Here is a 17,524-nt window from a genome sequence, read left to right on the forward strand (position 1 = left end):
GGTGCGTGAAGTCGTTGGTTACTTCATTCTATATAAGTTTTCAGGTGAAATGTGTTTTAATTATTTGAGCATATTACTCGCTTGACGTACGTATATGATAGAAAACCACGACCAACTTTTATTATCTTTAAGGGACAACCTGACAAAGATAATAAATAAAGGCAACTTTCAAAAATTGTCATTGTAGAAGTTAGACAAAAACCGGTAAAATTAAAAAATTCTTTATTTTTTAAATAGTGCAAAATCAGTAAAACAGTAAGTTATGAAATGAAGTTATTAGAAAGGTATAATTTTGCTTCGGAAGAAAGCCGCTGAGAACGATCATTAATGAGATTTAGCGAGAAGACAAACACACGAACAAAAGAATAGTCAAAATATGCAGTATGGTCGATAATTATAACGGTTAATTTCATTTAAAGTTTTTATTCTCAAATTAAATTTAAATTAAAAAATTAAAAAGAGGTCACACATGCTGCTTTAATGTAAAGCTATTGATCGTATGGTGAGTTTAATTAATAGCCGCCTCATCTTCTCAGCCGGCTATTATAGCGCTCCTATTTTTTTTTTACTTCGTCGAATAAAAAAATGTTTCGCTTTACCTCATTTTGCCGCTTTTTCAACATTTTGCGTGAAATCTTTTTGACTTCTCTAGGCTAGTTTCTCTCTTCTCTCATTCTGCTAAAAGTGATTTTGAGCATCAGTTGCTCAGCAAAGCAATTCAAAATGAACAAAGTCAGTATAAAAAATTGAAGTCAGAAATAGAAACGGGATAAACCCATAAAGCCCAATTTTAGATGCCCGCTATTTGAACATCGTTCCTATAAGTCTTAGTTACCATCTCTAATGCTTATTGGTATTGATAGTAGCCCCTGTAGCCTCTCTCTAAGAAACAGAAGTACGTTATGTTCAACTACGAAATGCCATCAAATTAAATCGGACTTAAAAAAATGTTTTTGTACAAAAATCTTTTTTTTCAAAATCTTCTATTCTGTCAATCCGAATCATGCTTATTGGAATCAACGGCGGCTATTTTCCGGCAATCTGCCGGGTATGTTTTAATTTTGTTTTGAAATTAATGATCGAATTTGATACCAGAATTTCATTGTTTCAATAGCACTTTCTGATCTTCGGTCGGTTTTAGGGGGGTGTTTAACTGCGTGTTCAGAGTCTGTTTCGAATTTCGCGCTTTTTGTCCCTATTATATTTGAAGTTGGCTGCCAATTTTTTTAATGCTTATCGGAATTCTTTGGTGCCGTATAATTTGTTATCTACAACTTACTATGGGAATGATTTCTCAGAGAAGACAATTGAAAGCTTGATAAAAGCTTCGACACCACAAACTTTGATACTACTGAGTGATGAAATGAACTACCTCCTTAGATGGCTGGGAAGACTATTATTATGGTCATTTGATGTTATTCTAAGTTTATTAAGGTCCGAAATGGACTCTAAATAATGATTGCTCTTAATTGTAAATATCACGGCCGAAATGAAACAATGCCATTTGAACATTTTAATGAGGTATTAAAAGATTTTGTCAATTTCGTCTGCTCTCTTCTGTATTCGTTGCCAACTTTTTTCTACCCCCATCAACTTTTTTCGTAAATTTTTTGACAAGCAAGTCTCTATTAATTGGCTGAGTGTCTGGGATACAGGAAACGCCGCATGTTCAAATTAGTGGAAATCAGTTTATTACTTCTGAATAAAATTGTTATGTAAAGCAACTTGTTAGGAAGAAAATATAAATGATTTTGTTTCCTTTACACAGCTTTTATTTCATGCATTTTTACTGAGCTGCTTGCGTGTTTATGTTTTAGCTTATTCGAGTAAATTTGTTCTTTGGCGTTAATAATTTTTTGGTGACACATGACTTAGTTCTCTCTCAAAATGAGTATCTTCTGTCACTAAATGACTTTTGCTTACTTAAATTTTAATGGTAAGAGTTAGTGTGAAGTAAAAGTATATCACTCTTATTGAATGTTATTTTAAGGCAGCCTGGCAGTGCATTACTCTAATTAAAGACATCATAATTCCCAGAGTTAAGCTTCTTTTCGGATTCTCAAAAAAATCTTTGGAGAAATCTGTTTTTTGTTCATAGATATTACCCGGTGTATTCTCTGTAAAACTTTTTAAAAATTGGATTTTGAAAAGTTCCTCGTTGTTTACTGAAGTTTTGGTGTTGTGTTCATGTCTGTTTCATTTTGTGTTTATTTTAGAGGACGAGCACTTTGAAGAGCATTGCGAGGCACTGATGCAGAGGGCGAATAATCTATTCACGCGATTTCAATCAGCAATGCTCAAACAGTCCATGGTTAGTATTTGATACATCACAGATCACCTTGTATTACAGCAGATAGTCATTCCGTAAATGGATAATGCTTCGAACGATTGATCTTTATTGATCAATTCGATCGTTCCGATATTGCAGCCCGTTGCTATTTAACCTCCCTTATTGAACCTCCCTTGTGACGTTACGAACATATGTTACAATTTAACCTACCTTTGTTTTGTATTCGTATTATGTTTGAGAAACAAATTATCGAAGGTTTATCAATGGCAATGACGTGTGTAGCTGCAGTTATTTTATATCTATTGTAACATATGTTCGTTACTATATTAGTCTTAGAGGATGGGGAACGTCAAGTAATTGAGGTCTTCTAATGGCGGTTGTTAAAGCAGAAACAAAGAACACATCATAAGTAAAAATTAGTGTTGCGGACAAATGCGACTTCATTCAGGGTAGAGGGTAGAACTAAAGAACCACAAGATGGCCCCTTTATATAACCTATGACAGACACTTTCAATGGCTCAATTTAGAGGAAACGAGGGGTCGCATATAATTAGCTTCGAAGCTCTAAGCGGAGGGTAGATGGTGACGCAAGGTGTGCCAACGAATTTCTCTGCACATTATAAGAGTGTCGAATTAGAAAAGCATGGCACCCAAAAACAACTGTAAAAATGTGACCGAATTTCGGGCATGCAATTTTTTTTCATGACACTTGTGGAGCAGATTAATGATGATAACCACACGCGGCATCGAGTAGTTATCAAACTACTAGGCAAAGCAGAGTTGTTGAGTAACTTTGAGAAGGCGATAACAACCGTGTGGCAATGTTTTTATGTCAACTCTCATTACAACAGTTGCATAACATGAACCACTGTTTATCACACTCTTTTATCGCCACTGTTCATGTAACCGTGCTGGTTGAAGAGTGTGATGAACTCGTAATCTAATGACAAAGCGGATTTCCTTTTTAATAGCCGCACAGCGATAGCTGGGGCTATTATTGGCCTTCCCTTGTTTTTTTTTATAGCTGCGAAGCTGTAAGCTGAGCGTAGCTATATTGCGGTGCTCTTGGTTTTTTTTTGTTTCGCCGTCTGACGCTCTTTTTTCGTTTTACATTTGTTCACACAGCAAAGCCGAAAAAGTCAAATTTTCTGAATGACTTCTTCCTCTCACTAACGGCGTTTGCGCGCGTGATGTCATTTCTCACTCTCTTTAGCAAAAGTTTTTTGCGTGATTAGATTTTGATCACAAGTGACTTACCTCACTCAATAAAATGACTTTTGCACTTTAAAACTTAAGTTTAATTTGAATTTGTTTAAGGTCAAAGGAACTCATATGTGCAGTAAAGGTCCTTAATAAGAGGCTTCTGCGGAATGAATTTTAACTAGCTTTATTAATTTATCGCTAAATTTTTTTTACCTAGTTTTTTGAGCGGCGTCGATTTTTTTCAATTTAGATCTGTATCTGTTTCTATCTCTATTATATGGCACGCAGGTCTATTCTTTCGCAGCTATTCCGGCAATCTGCCGGCTATGTTATTTCGTTAAGATTTTTGTTACGACCATATGACGTCACAACCACTTCAAATCTGCTTATTGTTCATTTGTTCATGCAGCTTCAACTAAATTGCGTGTGTGACATCATTTTTTGCTCTTAGTGGAGCGAGTTTTTTTCATTCGCGTAATTAAATTTTTGGTCACACGTGACTTACCTCACTCCGAAAAATGACTTTCTCACTTTGAAATTGACTTTTTAATAGCCGCTTCCTCTATTCTAGGCGGCTATTATAGCGCTCCTTATTTTTTTTAATAGCCGCACAGCGATAGCTGGGTCTATTATTGGCCTTCTCTTGTTTTTTACAATTCAAAGAATTTGAATTGTATTGGGGCGCTGTCTTTTTTTTTTTAAGATCTGTTCACACATTTTCATGATTTTTGAAGTCAAATTGGAGTAGTGATTTTGGTCACGCCGAAACAGGAAGTGGAGCGAAAAAGTGAGTGGTTTTGCGGCGTGAATTTTTTTCGCTCCAAATTAAAAGTAGAGTGAGAAAACGGTGTTTGAACAAAAATTCGCTTTCTCGCTAGTGGTTTTTTGTTCACATGCGGCAATTTGACTTTGATTTTTACTGTTTCGTTTTTTGGATCGGATTTTTTTTCTAAATGGTTTTACCAATCCATTCATAGTCCGTTCTAGGTCTATTTTTCTGTTTAGTCAATGAAAATTCTTTGAATTGTACGTCAGGACTTGTCCTGCTATGTTTTTTTATTTCGTCGTCATGATTTTTGTTACGACCATATGACGTCACAGCCACTTTTTGTTCATTCGTTCGTGCAATTTCAACTGAATTGCATGTGTGACGTCATTTGTCTCTCTTAGTTGAGCGAGTTTTTTGTTCATGCGCTGTTGTATTGGTGCGCTGTGTTTTTTTTAAGATGTGTTCACACATTTTTCAATGGCTTTGATCGTTCAAAACGGGATAAACAGGTAAAGCCCAGCGGGCATTAAGTTTCAGTAGAGGCCCAAAGTGAGCTAATAGTAGTCCTTCAATTGCTAATAGTGATGAAGCTGCTGGGATGGCCCTAATTTAAGGTTAAAAGGTCATTTTTAGAAGTTTTTGGGCTCAAAATGGTGCAATTTTTCATGTTTTTGTGATTTTTTTGAGTTTCTTTGTTTGATTAATCTTAGGTTGAAGTTTTTAAAAGTTGATTAAGGTCGTTTGCGACACAAAATTGGTGGTTTGACCATTTTATGAGCTATTAGTTTTAGTACTACAAACACACTCGCGAAAGGATACTAATTTTTGCAATTTTTTTCAGGTTTTTTGAAAATTTTTGTCATTTTTTGAGTTTTTTTAGCCCTAGGTGCCAAGAAACCTCCTCTAGAGTTTGATAAAGGGTTTGATGATAGATTACTGCATAGTTTCTAGTTGTAATGCAATGGTTTTCAACTTTTTGCCATCATGAATTTTAGCATTTTTGACAAAGCTTGCAATTTTTTCATTTTTTTGATATTTATTGTCATTTTTTTCAAATTGTTTGAGTCCCAGGGGACAGAAAACTTCATTAGCGGTTGGATGATAAGTTGCTGAAAAATTGTTAGTTGCCAAGGTTTCAACGTTTGAATATCACAAATTTTAGCAATTTTTTTTGACAAAATTCGCATTTTTTCAGGTTTTTGAAAATTTTTGTCATTTTTTCCGTTCTTCCAGCTTCAAGGACCAGGCAATCTCCTTTGAGGTTTGTTAATAGGGCACTTCATAGTTTCTAGTAACAATGGAATGGTTTTTATCATTTTAGTGTCTCGAATTTTAGCATTTTTTTGATAAAGTCTGTAATTTTTTTTAAGATTTCCTAAAGTTTTTGTCAGTTTTTGATATTCGTCCATTCTCAAGTGCGAGAAAACCTATTCCGCGTTCTGATAAAAAGTTACTGCATGGTTTTTAGTTTCAATGGATTTGTTTTCAACAATTTAACCTTTCGACTTCTGGAGGATTTTTGATAAAATTTGCAATTTTTTTCAACTTTTTTTAAAACATTTGTAATTTATTTATTTTTTGTTCTCTCTGTAGACAGGTAACCTCATCCAGTGTTTGATAGTATGTTATTAAATAATTATTAAATGCTAGGGGGCAATTGAATGGCTTGCAACATTTTAATAGAACGAATTTCTATTTTTTGAAGTTTGAATTTTTTTCTAAAAATTATTGCCTATCGATCTATGAGCCAATGAGTTTTTTAAAGCTTGGAGTTGGGCTACTGGATAGCCTCTAGAGACATAGAAATGATTCTGAAGATATTTATATCACAATTTTTAGCAACAGTTTCTGACAATTGATTTCTTTTAAATTTTTTGGTCATTTTCGAGTTAATCATCGATCTTCAAGGGCCAATGAATATTTTTCAGGTCTTGCAGATATAATACTGGATCGATTTCAGAAACAAAAGTTGATTTTGAACATATTTTTGAAATAGGTATTTTTAAAGGGAAAAAATTTTGCCTTAGGTTTGACAGCTTCGAGTTTTAGCAATGAGTATATTTTGTTTTGTTTTGATTCTTTTAATTTCTCAATTTTTCGAGATGATTTTTTTGTGTTCTGTCTGGAATTGTTCAATTGATCGGCTGGTCAGGTAGAGTACGTCTGTGTTTTTCAGATTTGTTTATCAGGAGATTTGTATTTCAGGAACTGTCCTGCTATGTTTTTTTTTACTTCGTCTAACAGATTTTTGTTTCGTCTTACCGTGACTTCTTGGTATTGACTTTTTCAATGACTTACCTCACTCAAAAAATGACTTCTGAGCTCACTTATTAAACTTTAAATTTTATGAACATTTACTTATTAAAGGTCAATAGTGTGCATCTAAGTACTGCCAAACATATGCCCTAATTCTTGAATATTAGAGTCATGAGTTTTTGATTTCGAATATTAATTTTGGGATCTTTTCCGTTTGTGCCCCCCCAAAAATTGCACGTGCATCTGGGGGGTGCAAATAATATGCGCCCACTATGCTGAGGGGGCACAAACGGAATAGATCCTAATTTTGAAAAGCCCTATTAGGGCTTTCTCCTTATAGAGCTTATGTGTCTCATAAAAATGACAGTCTGAAGCTAACCCAAAGTCTAGTGGTCTTTTAAAGGACTGGTGATCGATCTGTCTAGTTTTTTCTATAGTTTTTCAGTTCATGTAACGCCACAAGCGTCTATCGCGGCTATTTTCCGGCAATCTGCCGGCTATGTTATTTACGTTAATTGAAAGAGATAAAGTCAAGTGAATGTGTCACACTAAATGAAGGTTATTTGAGAGCAGCTAATAGAGGCAGCAGTAACTTATACAGATTCTCAATCAAAATATAACATTCTCAGCTTTCAATGAAAAGACTTTTTTTATTATCTGTTTGGTCACCTTGAAATAGTAAAGGGAGCGAAAAATCTAATGGGTATGAGGCGTGACTTTTTTCAAAATATCTTTAAAGTGGAGTGAGAAACTGGTGTTTGAACATCTTGGCGGTTTTCTGGAGATGTATTTTTTTATTTGTTTTTGCTTGAATTCACTAAGGGGCAGCTAAATTTTTTTATGACTTTGACATTATTTGTTGTAATAAAATATTAGTGAATTTTAGGTTTTGCCACCTTTTTAAAAAAAATTATCTGTTGTCTTTTCACTTAGTATCGTCATTGACAGGTTTGATTTTTCTGCTAATGAAGCATGAAATAACCTAATTAATGGCTCGAGTTGACAGCTAGTGCTTTTCATGACTTTGACACTACTTTTTCGCAAAAATTTTGAGTGACTTTTTGAGTTCTACAAGTTTTTATTGTGCCTTTTGATGTCTTATTGTTTAATCTCATAGAGGACGGGTCTTTGATGCTGATAGGGGTTCAGTTTATCGAATTAATCGTTTTTGTTCAAAGATAGAGCGTTCTGACTTTGACGCTATTTGTTTTCAATAATAATTATCGAATTTTTTTGAGTTTTGCTAATTTTCTTTTTGCCAATTTTTTCGTCCTAACTCTTTGTCTCATTATTGACAAGTCTCACTGGTTGCTAAAAAAAGCTTCAATTAAAGCAAGCCATTTCAGTTCATTTGTTGTACTTATTGCTGTCTTATCACTTACTCTCAATTATGACAGGTCTCAGCGGTGGTCATTGCGGATTCAATTAGTTGATGGAATTGTATCCTTCATTATCTGTTGCGTTCTGTGACTTCTACACTAACTGTTTTAAGAATTCAGCGAGTTTTATTGCGTTTTTTGGTTATTTTTTTGTCTTATCACTTAATATTAGTAGTGAGAGGGCTCATCGACATTTAATAACAGCTTGATAATGAGAAAAGACGAATATAGTTGGCAGTTAATAGCAGTTAGAGTTCATAGCAGTTGTTTTCTTATTTGCACCCTGTCTTTTAAAAAAATAAAAGTTGAGCTTTTAGTCTTGCTTGTTTTTGTTGTGCTTGTGTTGTTTTTTTGTTCAGTCTCATTACTAACAGCTCTCATTTGCCTTTTAAAGCAGAGAAAATGGTTGTCAGGTCATAAATTCATACACTTCTTTGAATTGTATTTCAGGACTTGTCCTGCTATTTCTTTTTATTTCATCAGGATTTTTGTTACGACCATATGACTTCACAACCACTTTTTGTTCATTCGTTCATGCCATTTTAATTGAAACGCTTGCGTGACGTTATTTTTCGCTCTTAGTTGAGCTGGTTTTGTTCATTCGCGTGATTAAATTTTTGGTCACACGTGACATACTTCACTCTCAAAAATGACTTCACTTTGAAATTGACTTTTATTTACTTTATTTCAAAGAGATAAGGTCAAGTGAATGTGTCACTCTAAATGAAGGTTATTCAAGATCAGCTGATAGAGGCAGCAATAGTTGGTACATATTCCTAATCAAAATATAACATCTCAGCTTCCAATGAAAAGACTATTTTTTTTGGTCTGTTTAATGTTTTTTTTTGAGACTGCAGATCTACGAAGCTATTGCGGCTTTTTTCTGGCAATCTGCCAGCTATGTTAGAATTTTTCAGGCTTTAGTTTTTATGAACTCTCGTTGCAATAACAGCGGTGATTAAAGATTGTGCTAAACTGGTAATCTAATGATTAAGCAGATTTTCTAGTGTTAATTGGTAAGTGTGATATACTCTGTTTTAACCCCCGGCTTAGTGAGCACAATTTTTTATGACCCCCAGGCGCACGTGCTACTTTTACATAGTAACGTGCTATAACAAAATTTAATTTGTTACTGGGTGTCATAAAAAAACACTGGGGGGGGGGGGGCGAAACAGAATAGATCCTGTAAGTGTCAAAATTGTAGTATCACGGGAAATTGATGCAACTGTTGTTATCTCAAAGAGGTTAATTAAAGACGCGATGTTTGACAAAAATCTAATCGAAAGCATTTTTGGCCACGTGCGCCAATGTGACCTTATTTTTACTATTAGAACTGTGGTTTTAAAGGAAATTATTTTTAAAGCATTACTTCTATTTTTCTTGTAAAAGGAGGCGGATCTATTTTGTTTCGGTGTCCCAGTTTTTTTTATGACCCCCCCAGTTACAAATTAAATATTGTTATATAGCACGTTACTATTTAAGAAATCAGCATGTGCGCCTGGGGGTCAAAAGAACTTTGCTCAATAAGGTGAGGGACCAAAACAGAATAGATCCATTGCGGCTTCTACAGAAAGAAAGTGAACAAGAAATAGAACTTTGTTTCTTATATGGAAAGGTGCCTCAACAAATTTAATTATTTTATCGTCCTCCATTTAAATTGTGAAACCCAATTCTACAAATCTGCTTCCTTCACTTAAGTCTACTTAGTCTCTTAGCTATTTAGCAGTCTGTCGCTGTTTAATTGATCTCAAACAAAGTTTGTAGCAGTTATATTAGTCCTGTTGTCTTCTCTGTACGATTTTTTGTGCTTGGCCGATTTTTCGTCTGACTTTAATTTTGCGTCCTCAAAAACGGGATAACAGGTAAAGCCCAGATGGCATTAAGTTGCTGAGCAGCTCTCTTAGAGCCATACGCTTTACTGGTCTCTAAGTATGCGATTCACTAAAACTGTTTGGAGGACACAATTGGAGGTCATGGTGTGAAGGAGGGTTTTTAATCTTAAGAGTTTGGCTCCCCACCACGGACCACCTTCACCTCCCCTAACACTCACCCGTCCAGCGGGCTACACCTAGCAATTCGAAACCACCCTGTCTTCCAGCCCTCCCAACCTCCCTTTGTTAGAGAAATTTGTTCGCCTGTAGTCAGTTTTCTTTTGAATAGCCGCGTCAGCAATTCCAGGCGGCTATTATTGCGCTTCTATTTTTTTAATCGTCTAGCAGATTTTTGTTGCGTTTTAACCTGACTTCTTGGTATTGACTTTTTCAATGACGTCAGTGACTTCTACTGCTTTGCAGTTCAAATTGGTGATCGTGACGTCATTTCTGCTTTTATGTCAATTGCGTGCCTTACCTCGCTCAAAAAATGACTTAAGAAACTCACTTATTGGAACTTTAAATTTTATGAACATTTACTAATTAAAGGTCAATGGTGTGCATCTTAGTAGCGCCAAACTAATATGCCCTAATTCCTGATTAATAGAGTCTTGAGTTTTAATATCGAATGTTAATGTTTTTCCTTGTAGAGCAAATGTGTCTCATAAAAATGACAGTCCGAATCTAACCCAAAAAGTCTAGAAATAAATTAAAAGCTGGTGGTCGATCTTTCAATCTTATTTCTTTAGTTGTTTCAATTCATGGTAGGCCACAAGCGTCTATCGAGGCTATTTTCGGGCAATCTGCCGGCTATGTTAAAGCTTTTTGACCAAAAAAGACACGCCCTCTCGGTGTGGTCTCTGCAACTCTGAGTTAAATTCAGTAGAGGATACTTAGAATTTTGAGGTTGCTCTCTCACGAAGTTTGAAGCAATTATATTACTACTGCTATCTTTTTTACGACTCGGAGAGTATTGGTATACTACAGGTTTACAGGTTTTTTTCTGATGGTGCAAATTTATTCATGACTTGACCTTTGACTTTCTTTTCAAACCTTGAACTTTAGCGATAGCTTAGTAACTTCTACAATATTAGAAAGAGTTAGCAATACTCAAGATCGAAATGTCATTTTCAGCTGTTTGCTTACCATAACAGTCCTCCTCAATCCAAACTACATACTCCTCCCCCACCTCACCTACCCCCTTCCTCACCGCTCCTCCAACTACTTCCTCCCCCACTACTCCCCTAAAAGAGCCGCTCTTACCCAGCTACCCACTCCCCAATCCTACCTACCCCGACCTCCCTTTCCCTCCACTTGCCTGCACCTGCGGAACGCCAAACCCCTAAACGAACTAAAAACAGTTATCAGTTTTTTTGAAAGCACTATAATTTTATTAGGAATTTAGTTTTTTTGTTTTCATATTTCTCATTGAAGTGAAGTAAGTGTAGTAATTATATTGCACTTCCTATTCTTTGAGTCATTTCCAGTTTTTTGTCGGCTATATTTTTTTAAGCTGAAGCAGGTTTGTTTAATAGCCGCGAAGCAATAGCCAAGGCGTTTATTGCCCTTCTCTTGGTGTTCTTGTTACGACCATATGACGTCGGAATCGCTTCAATTTTCCTTTTTAATTGCTCTCGTATAGAAGCAGTTATTGTAAACGTGTGGGTCTTATGCAAAATTTTTGCTTGACAATTTTGACTCTTCGAGTGACTTTTACGCCCTTGACTTTTTGCGTTTCCCGTGATCTAAAATTCTCTCTCAATCACAGTTTCAAGCAGCTGAACTCAATTGGCGGCAATTTAATCCTAAAAGTCAAATGAAAAGTGCGCCGAAACTTGTGCCTTTTTTCACTTTAAATCTTAATAGAGGTATATGTTAACCTCCAATGTGGTTATTTGAAGCCCACTATTGAACTTCTTAGTCCCATTTAGACTCCCCCTCCCGACTGAAGCAGGCTGCTATTGATTAGAGCTCCCACTAGTCGTTCGAGAGCGATTCTTCCGACGTTTAGTCGGTTATGTTTGTTCATTCGTTCATGCAATTTCTACTGAATTGCGTGCGTGACGTCATTTTTCACTCTAAGTGGAGCTAGTTTATTGTTTATTCGCGTGATGAAGGTTTTGGTTACACGTGAGTTACCTCACTCTCAAAAATGACTTACTCACACTCAAATTAACATTTCCTTACTTTAACTCAAAGAGATAAGGTCAAGTGACTGTGCGTCACTCTAATTGAATGTCATTTAAGACCAGTTAATAGGAGCAGCAATAAGTTATACATATTCGTAATCAAAATATATAGTATCAGCATTTAATTAAACAAAATTTTTTGCCTGTTTTTGTACTATTTTTTGAGACTGCAGATCTACGAAGCTATTGCGGCTATTTTGTGGCTATCTGCCAGCTATATTCATGACTTGAACTTCCGCTTTTGTTTAACACTGACTGCTGATTTCCTGTAACAGTTCAACAGGAGCTAGTTACAAAGTAATAGTTAGAGAACTACTTTGGCATGTATGAATTGATTAACGGTACCGGTCAGAGTTGAGACAGTAATCAATGAGATATCAAAACAAGTTATCTAATTCTTATCGTTTTAAAACATTTATCTAAATAGTCGAAGTCAATCTCCAATGAACCATTTTTGGTAACTTCCGAGTAAAACTGCTGTGCTAAACCAAGAATTTTTCAAACAAAGCTCAACTAAGCACTCAGAACAAAAGTGATTCCAAAGTCTCTACTTTTATTAAAGAAGAGGAATCAAAGGGTCATCAAATTGCAATCAATTAAAAAGGAGGTGAGAAGACGAAAGTCATGGTATGTATCATATATAGGAATATCAGGTTTTTCCTGAGACTTCTGGCTCTTGAATAGAATTTGGATGTTTGATTTAAAGTCATCAGGTCTAGACTAAATTCGAGACAGGCCACTATAAAATTGGTTTTTAAGTTTTGTTAATTAGCGCTGTGCTACATAAAAATTGACTACGTGAAATGTTAATTTTCTCGTTGACAAAATTATTTGGAGATCAAAATAGAAGACATTTTAGTTAATTTTTCGATTTTCTATCATCTTTGAGGTGCAAATTGCGATGTCTGCAAAGTTTAAGAAAATGTTCTGTCGTTACTCATTATACAGATCAAATCTCCGACTGATTTTCCCGAGAAGAATTGGGAAACAAACGCGCAACAAAAAGCCAAATTAAGTAGCGCAAGTTAGCGATATCATAAAACAAGATGTCAAGTTGACATAGTCAAGATTTATATTCTTTAAAGTAACCAGGCTCTGATGCTTAAATTTTTGATCTATTTTGTACTCTTTTAGAGTACTCCTCTTAGAGGACGGCAAAGTTGTCTCGGTACCATGAGAGCTATGTAATGTTTTGTCAGAGTACTATTAAACTTTGCAAATAAAAAGTCCAATACATGGTAATTAGGAACTGATGGTAATACTTAAGGTCAAAAGATTATTTTAAGAAATTTGTTCCATAATCGTCCTTCCTATCCAAACTAAGGACACCCCCACCTAAATACTTAACCCCTTATTCTACCTCCCTCCTCGCCGCACCAACAAGCTACACCTCTAGCTACCACCAGAAATGGACTTACCTATAGCCACCACAGTACCCCTTCCCCCACCACCCACGCCTCTGAACAGTCTCAACATTTTTTTAAAACAGTTCGTGCAGTTTTATTAGGCACTTAGTTTTTTTAAGGCACTTGTTTAAGGTTACTTTAGAGATTATATTTCGCTACTCTTCGAATCAGCTCTGTTTTTATGCAATTTTTCGTCTGACTGAGTTTTCGTTTCATCCTTTTGATTTTTCGTCCTCGAAAACGGGATAAACAGGAAAAGCCCGGAGGGCATAGAGACCTCAAGGTACGATTTTATCGTGACTAAAATTTCAAGGCAGAGGGCTTAGTGTGAAAGATTGATCTTAGACTTGGAGAAGTAAAAGCCTTATTTTGTTGCCCTCATCATAGTGTCCCAATTTAGGACACTAAGTTTAGGCAAAAACGCTAGACTAAGTTATAAATCTAATCATTGATACTTGAATCAAACTGCATTAAATAGTCGGCTGCTTCGCTATTGGAGACAGAGACGTTTGGTTTATTTCACCGTTTCTTTCAATAGCCTTTAAAGTTGTACTCTTAACTTCAATGACAAATGAGATTCAACACTTTCGTACCCGTGGGTTCTCTAAATACGTTAGAGCAATATCTTAGTCCCGCTCGGGGCTCATGACAAGCACTGGGGAGCAAGCGCCCTCATGCCAGGGCACTAAGTCCCTCAGCCGACTAAGCGTTTGTTCTAACATGTACTTAGAGCCTTACGGTTCTCTAGTCTCTAAGTATGTGATTCCTCAAAGCAGTTTGTGACATAAATTCATGCTATGAAGGGTGGTTCGTGGAGTCGGAGCGATTCAACTCCTCTTTAACCCCCCTCCCCCCTTTACCCCCCTCCACTTCCTCCCCCACTCCACCTCATTCCACCCGTAACCTCGAGCACACCCCCATCCACTACCCCCTCATCCACAACCCCCTGCTGGCCTCACAACCCCACCATCGATCAAAGCTAAAGCTAGCCTCCTTAAGGCGATTAGCTAGCTACGACAAAGCAAAGTACTTGAGAGCAATTCGATCTTCTAGAACATTCTTTGACTTCTCAAGTGACTTTTTCACGCTTTCGTTCATCATTTTTGAGTGATCTCTAGTACTCCGAAGTAAAGCTTTTTGCTAATATAAAACCGGTTGCAGCAGAGGAAAATTAAGTGACTCGTAGCGCAGTGGTTAGTGCGGGTGGCCAGGGATCGGGAGGTCAGTGGTTCGTATCCCTGTGGGGTCAAGATTTTTTGCACCCTTAAAGAAAAATTGATCCATACTAAAGACCATGACTTAAATTGCCTCGCCTGTCGTTCAAGAGCAATTCTTCAGACATTTGTCGGTTTATGTTTTGTAAGATGTTTTCACACGTTTTTCGTGACTTTGATCTTTCAAAATGGGATAAACATGTAAAGCCCAGTGCGCAGCCGGCCTTCATAGTCCTCCAAGGGTGTCGCTTAGGGTGATGCAGCTGCTGGGAATGCCAAAATTCAAGGTTAAAAGGTCTTTTTTAGTTTTTGAGCTCAAAGTGGTTCAACTTTTCCTGTTTTTCGTCTTTTTCCGAGTGTTTTTTGTTTGGTTAGTCTTGAATTGAATTGACGTCTGTCAAAGTTGAAAAAGGTATTTTACAAGATATTACCTTTAATGTCCATTTTATGGGCTAAATGTTTTGGTACTGCAAAATGATATTTTTTTCATTTTCAAGTTTTTGAAAATTGTGTATTTTTTTAGTATTGCTTAGCCTCAGGGGGCATAAAACCTTTTCCAGGGTTTGATAATAAGTTAGTGCATATTTTTTGGTGGCAATGGGGAGGGTTTTCAACATTTTAATGTCACGAATTTGTGCATTTTTTTGAAATTTGCAATTTTTAGTTTTTTTCAAAATATTTTTTTGTTCTGTTTTTTTTTGCCTCAGAGAACAGGCAACTTCCTTTAGTTTTTTATAGTATGTTACTGCAGAGTTGCTGGGGACAAGGGAATGGTTTTCAACTTCTTAATATCACGAGTTTTTGCATTTTTTGTAATAAAATTTTAAATTTCTATTTTTCTGAAAATTGGCTGGCATTGTTCAATTGATCTGCTGGTCAGGTACTTTAGTTCTAAGTTTTTCATTCAATTCTTTGGACTGTATTTCAGGACTTGTCCTGAATCGTTTTTTTGTAATTAAGTCTGTGTTGCTCCTGTAAAGGTATTGAAAATTTCAAAATAGATTTATTTTCATAAACAGCTTTGTTGAATTATGTCTTATGTCAGTTATATATCCGGTGCTATCTATCGGCTGTAGCTAGAACGTCTATTTCTCGGCTCGATTCGGCAATATTGCGGTTTTTCAAACCTTGATTTATCAAAAACATTAAGCTAGAAACTTATGAAAATTGGCTCTTCATGAATGTGCACCTTCATTAAGCTATATAGTGTAATTCGGAAGATATAGGTTCTAACCCCTCAAATTTTGTGGTTATACTGAAGAAGAGCCCACAATTAAGGGTAATTATTTAATTCATTGCATTTGCTGTGGTTTTAGAGGGAAGCCCCAACGAGCGATTTGGCGTTGCTGGAAAGAATAGTGCACCAAAGTGCACACGAAGATTATCAACAATTGAAGGAGAAGAAATTGATCAGCAACCCTGCTGTTGAAACGGAAGTGAACATTTCAATGCCATTAATAGTTGCGTCTCAGACGCAACAGTTGCTAGCCCACTCGACCAATGATTCGATAGCCAATGACAATATGATACACATGACAAATGCGTCAAGTCAGCTCAATTCAAATTCGGTAGAAAGAAGTAATGACCAATTTCCCTGTTCATATACCTCATCAGGCTTTTACAACAGCACAGAACCACAATTTTCCAGCGAACAAGTAAATACCACAAATATACTACAGACCAACACTGGTTTACTGGTAACTCAACCACATGCGGATACGAGTTTCCCAACTCAAATGAGAGACCATAGTGGATCACTTGGATCCCACGGTTGTTCAACAACAGGAATAACAACCTCGGGAACGGAGCACTACGTTTTTCAGAACCAAAATAACCCAGCAGTCGTTTCAGCAATAAACCCGTGTACAGACGCTTCGCAATTCAATTCAGCACCTATCACTAGTGATTATTTGTCTCAGCTAGAAAGCTGTAATAGCGCTCTAGTTCATCAGTTTAATCCTCACCAAAGCGAACTAACTATCAACGGTGAATTAGAGGTGCCTCTGTCTCAATCCGAAGCCGAGCAAGCTGTAATAAGTATTCTATAACAGACCAAAATTCTGTCAACTCTATCAGTGTACGATGACGTATGATCAGTATTGAACTTAGCAATTCCTATCAAAATAATTTCAGTTTTCCGGAAACATTTTTCTATTCCTGAATAATTTTGTAATTTATTTGTAGCTATATAAATTTTTAAAATTTAATTATCTTGACTAATCACTCTCAAAAGAAATTGCTAGCAATAGCTTTCGCCGCGTTGCTGAATCTTTCATATGAATTTTCTCTGAGCGATTTGTGGATTGGACCGATTTGGAAAAAAATTGGATAAACTGGCTTATGCCTAGTGTAATAAGTTGAGGCACATTGATTTAAGTTCTAAAATAAAAAACAGCGGAAGTCCTGACCTATAATTCAAAAAAAATTTGACTATAAAACTAAACCTCGAATGTACTATGAATTGGAAATACCATTTACAAAAAAATGATAAAAAAAACTGTAAAAATCAAAGTCAAATCGCAGTATAGGAACAAAGAACAAAAAACAACTAGTGACTTTTGTTCAAATGCCGTTTTCTCACTCTACTTTAAAATTGAAGTGAAAAAGTTCTCACCACACAGCCTCTTGCTTTTTCGCTCTGCTTACGGTTTCTGCGTGACCAAAATCATTGCTTCAAATTGACTTCAATGTAGCCAAATGAATTTGGAAAGCGGCTCGAAGAGTGGTACCTCACAAAGCAAAATCAAATGCAGCAGGTTTATTCTATAACTTGACAGATTTTAGTAAAATAATTGTTAAACATTTACTCGCAACGAAAAAAATCTTGACATTTGAACCAGCTATAAAACCATTACCACTTGATTCTGACTCCATACAAAAATTCGCACATATTTGAATATTAAAACACTCATTCGATTGAAAAATACATATCTCAATACCGAAAAAT

General features: G+C 36.0%; 1 protein-coding gene across 3 annotated transcripts in view; it reads left to right on the forward strand.

The window, feature by feature from the left end:
* The window catches only part of LOC142334660 (uncharacterized), an 80,434-nt gene extending 63,637 nt beyond the window's left edge, over positions 1-16,797 (forward strand). For all 3 annotated transcript variants that reach the window (XM_075382869.1, XM_075382871.1, XM_075382872.1), the window contains 2 exons: positions 2,217-2,311; positions 15,894-16,797. In XM_075382869.1, the coding sequence (XP_075238984.1) occupies positions 2,217-2,311; positions 15,894-16,625 (827 nt within the window). In that variant the 3' untranslated portion in view covers positions 16,626-16,797. The remainder of the gene's footprint in view (positions 1-2,216; positions 2,312-15,893) is intronic.
* The last annotated feature ends 727 nt before the right edge of the window (positions 16,798-17,524 follow it).

Source organism: Convolutriloba macropyga, chromosome 2, assembly GCF_964194025.1.
Source record: "Convolutriloba macropyga chromosome 2, txConMacr16.3, whole genome shotgun sequence".
Taxonomy (NCBI): Eukaryota; Metazoa; Xenacoelomorpha; order Acoela; family Convolutidae; genus Convolutriloba; species Convolutriloba macropyga.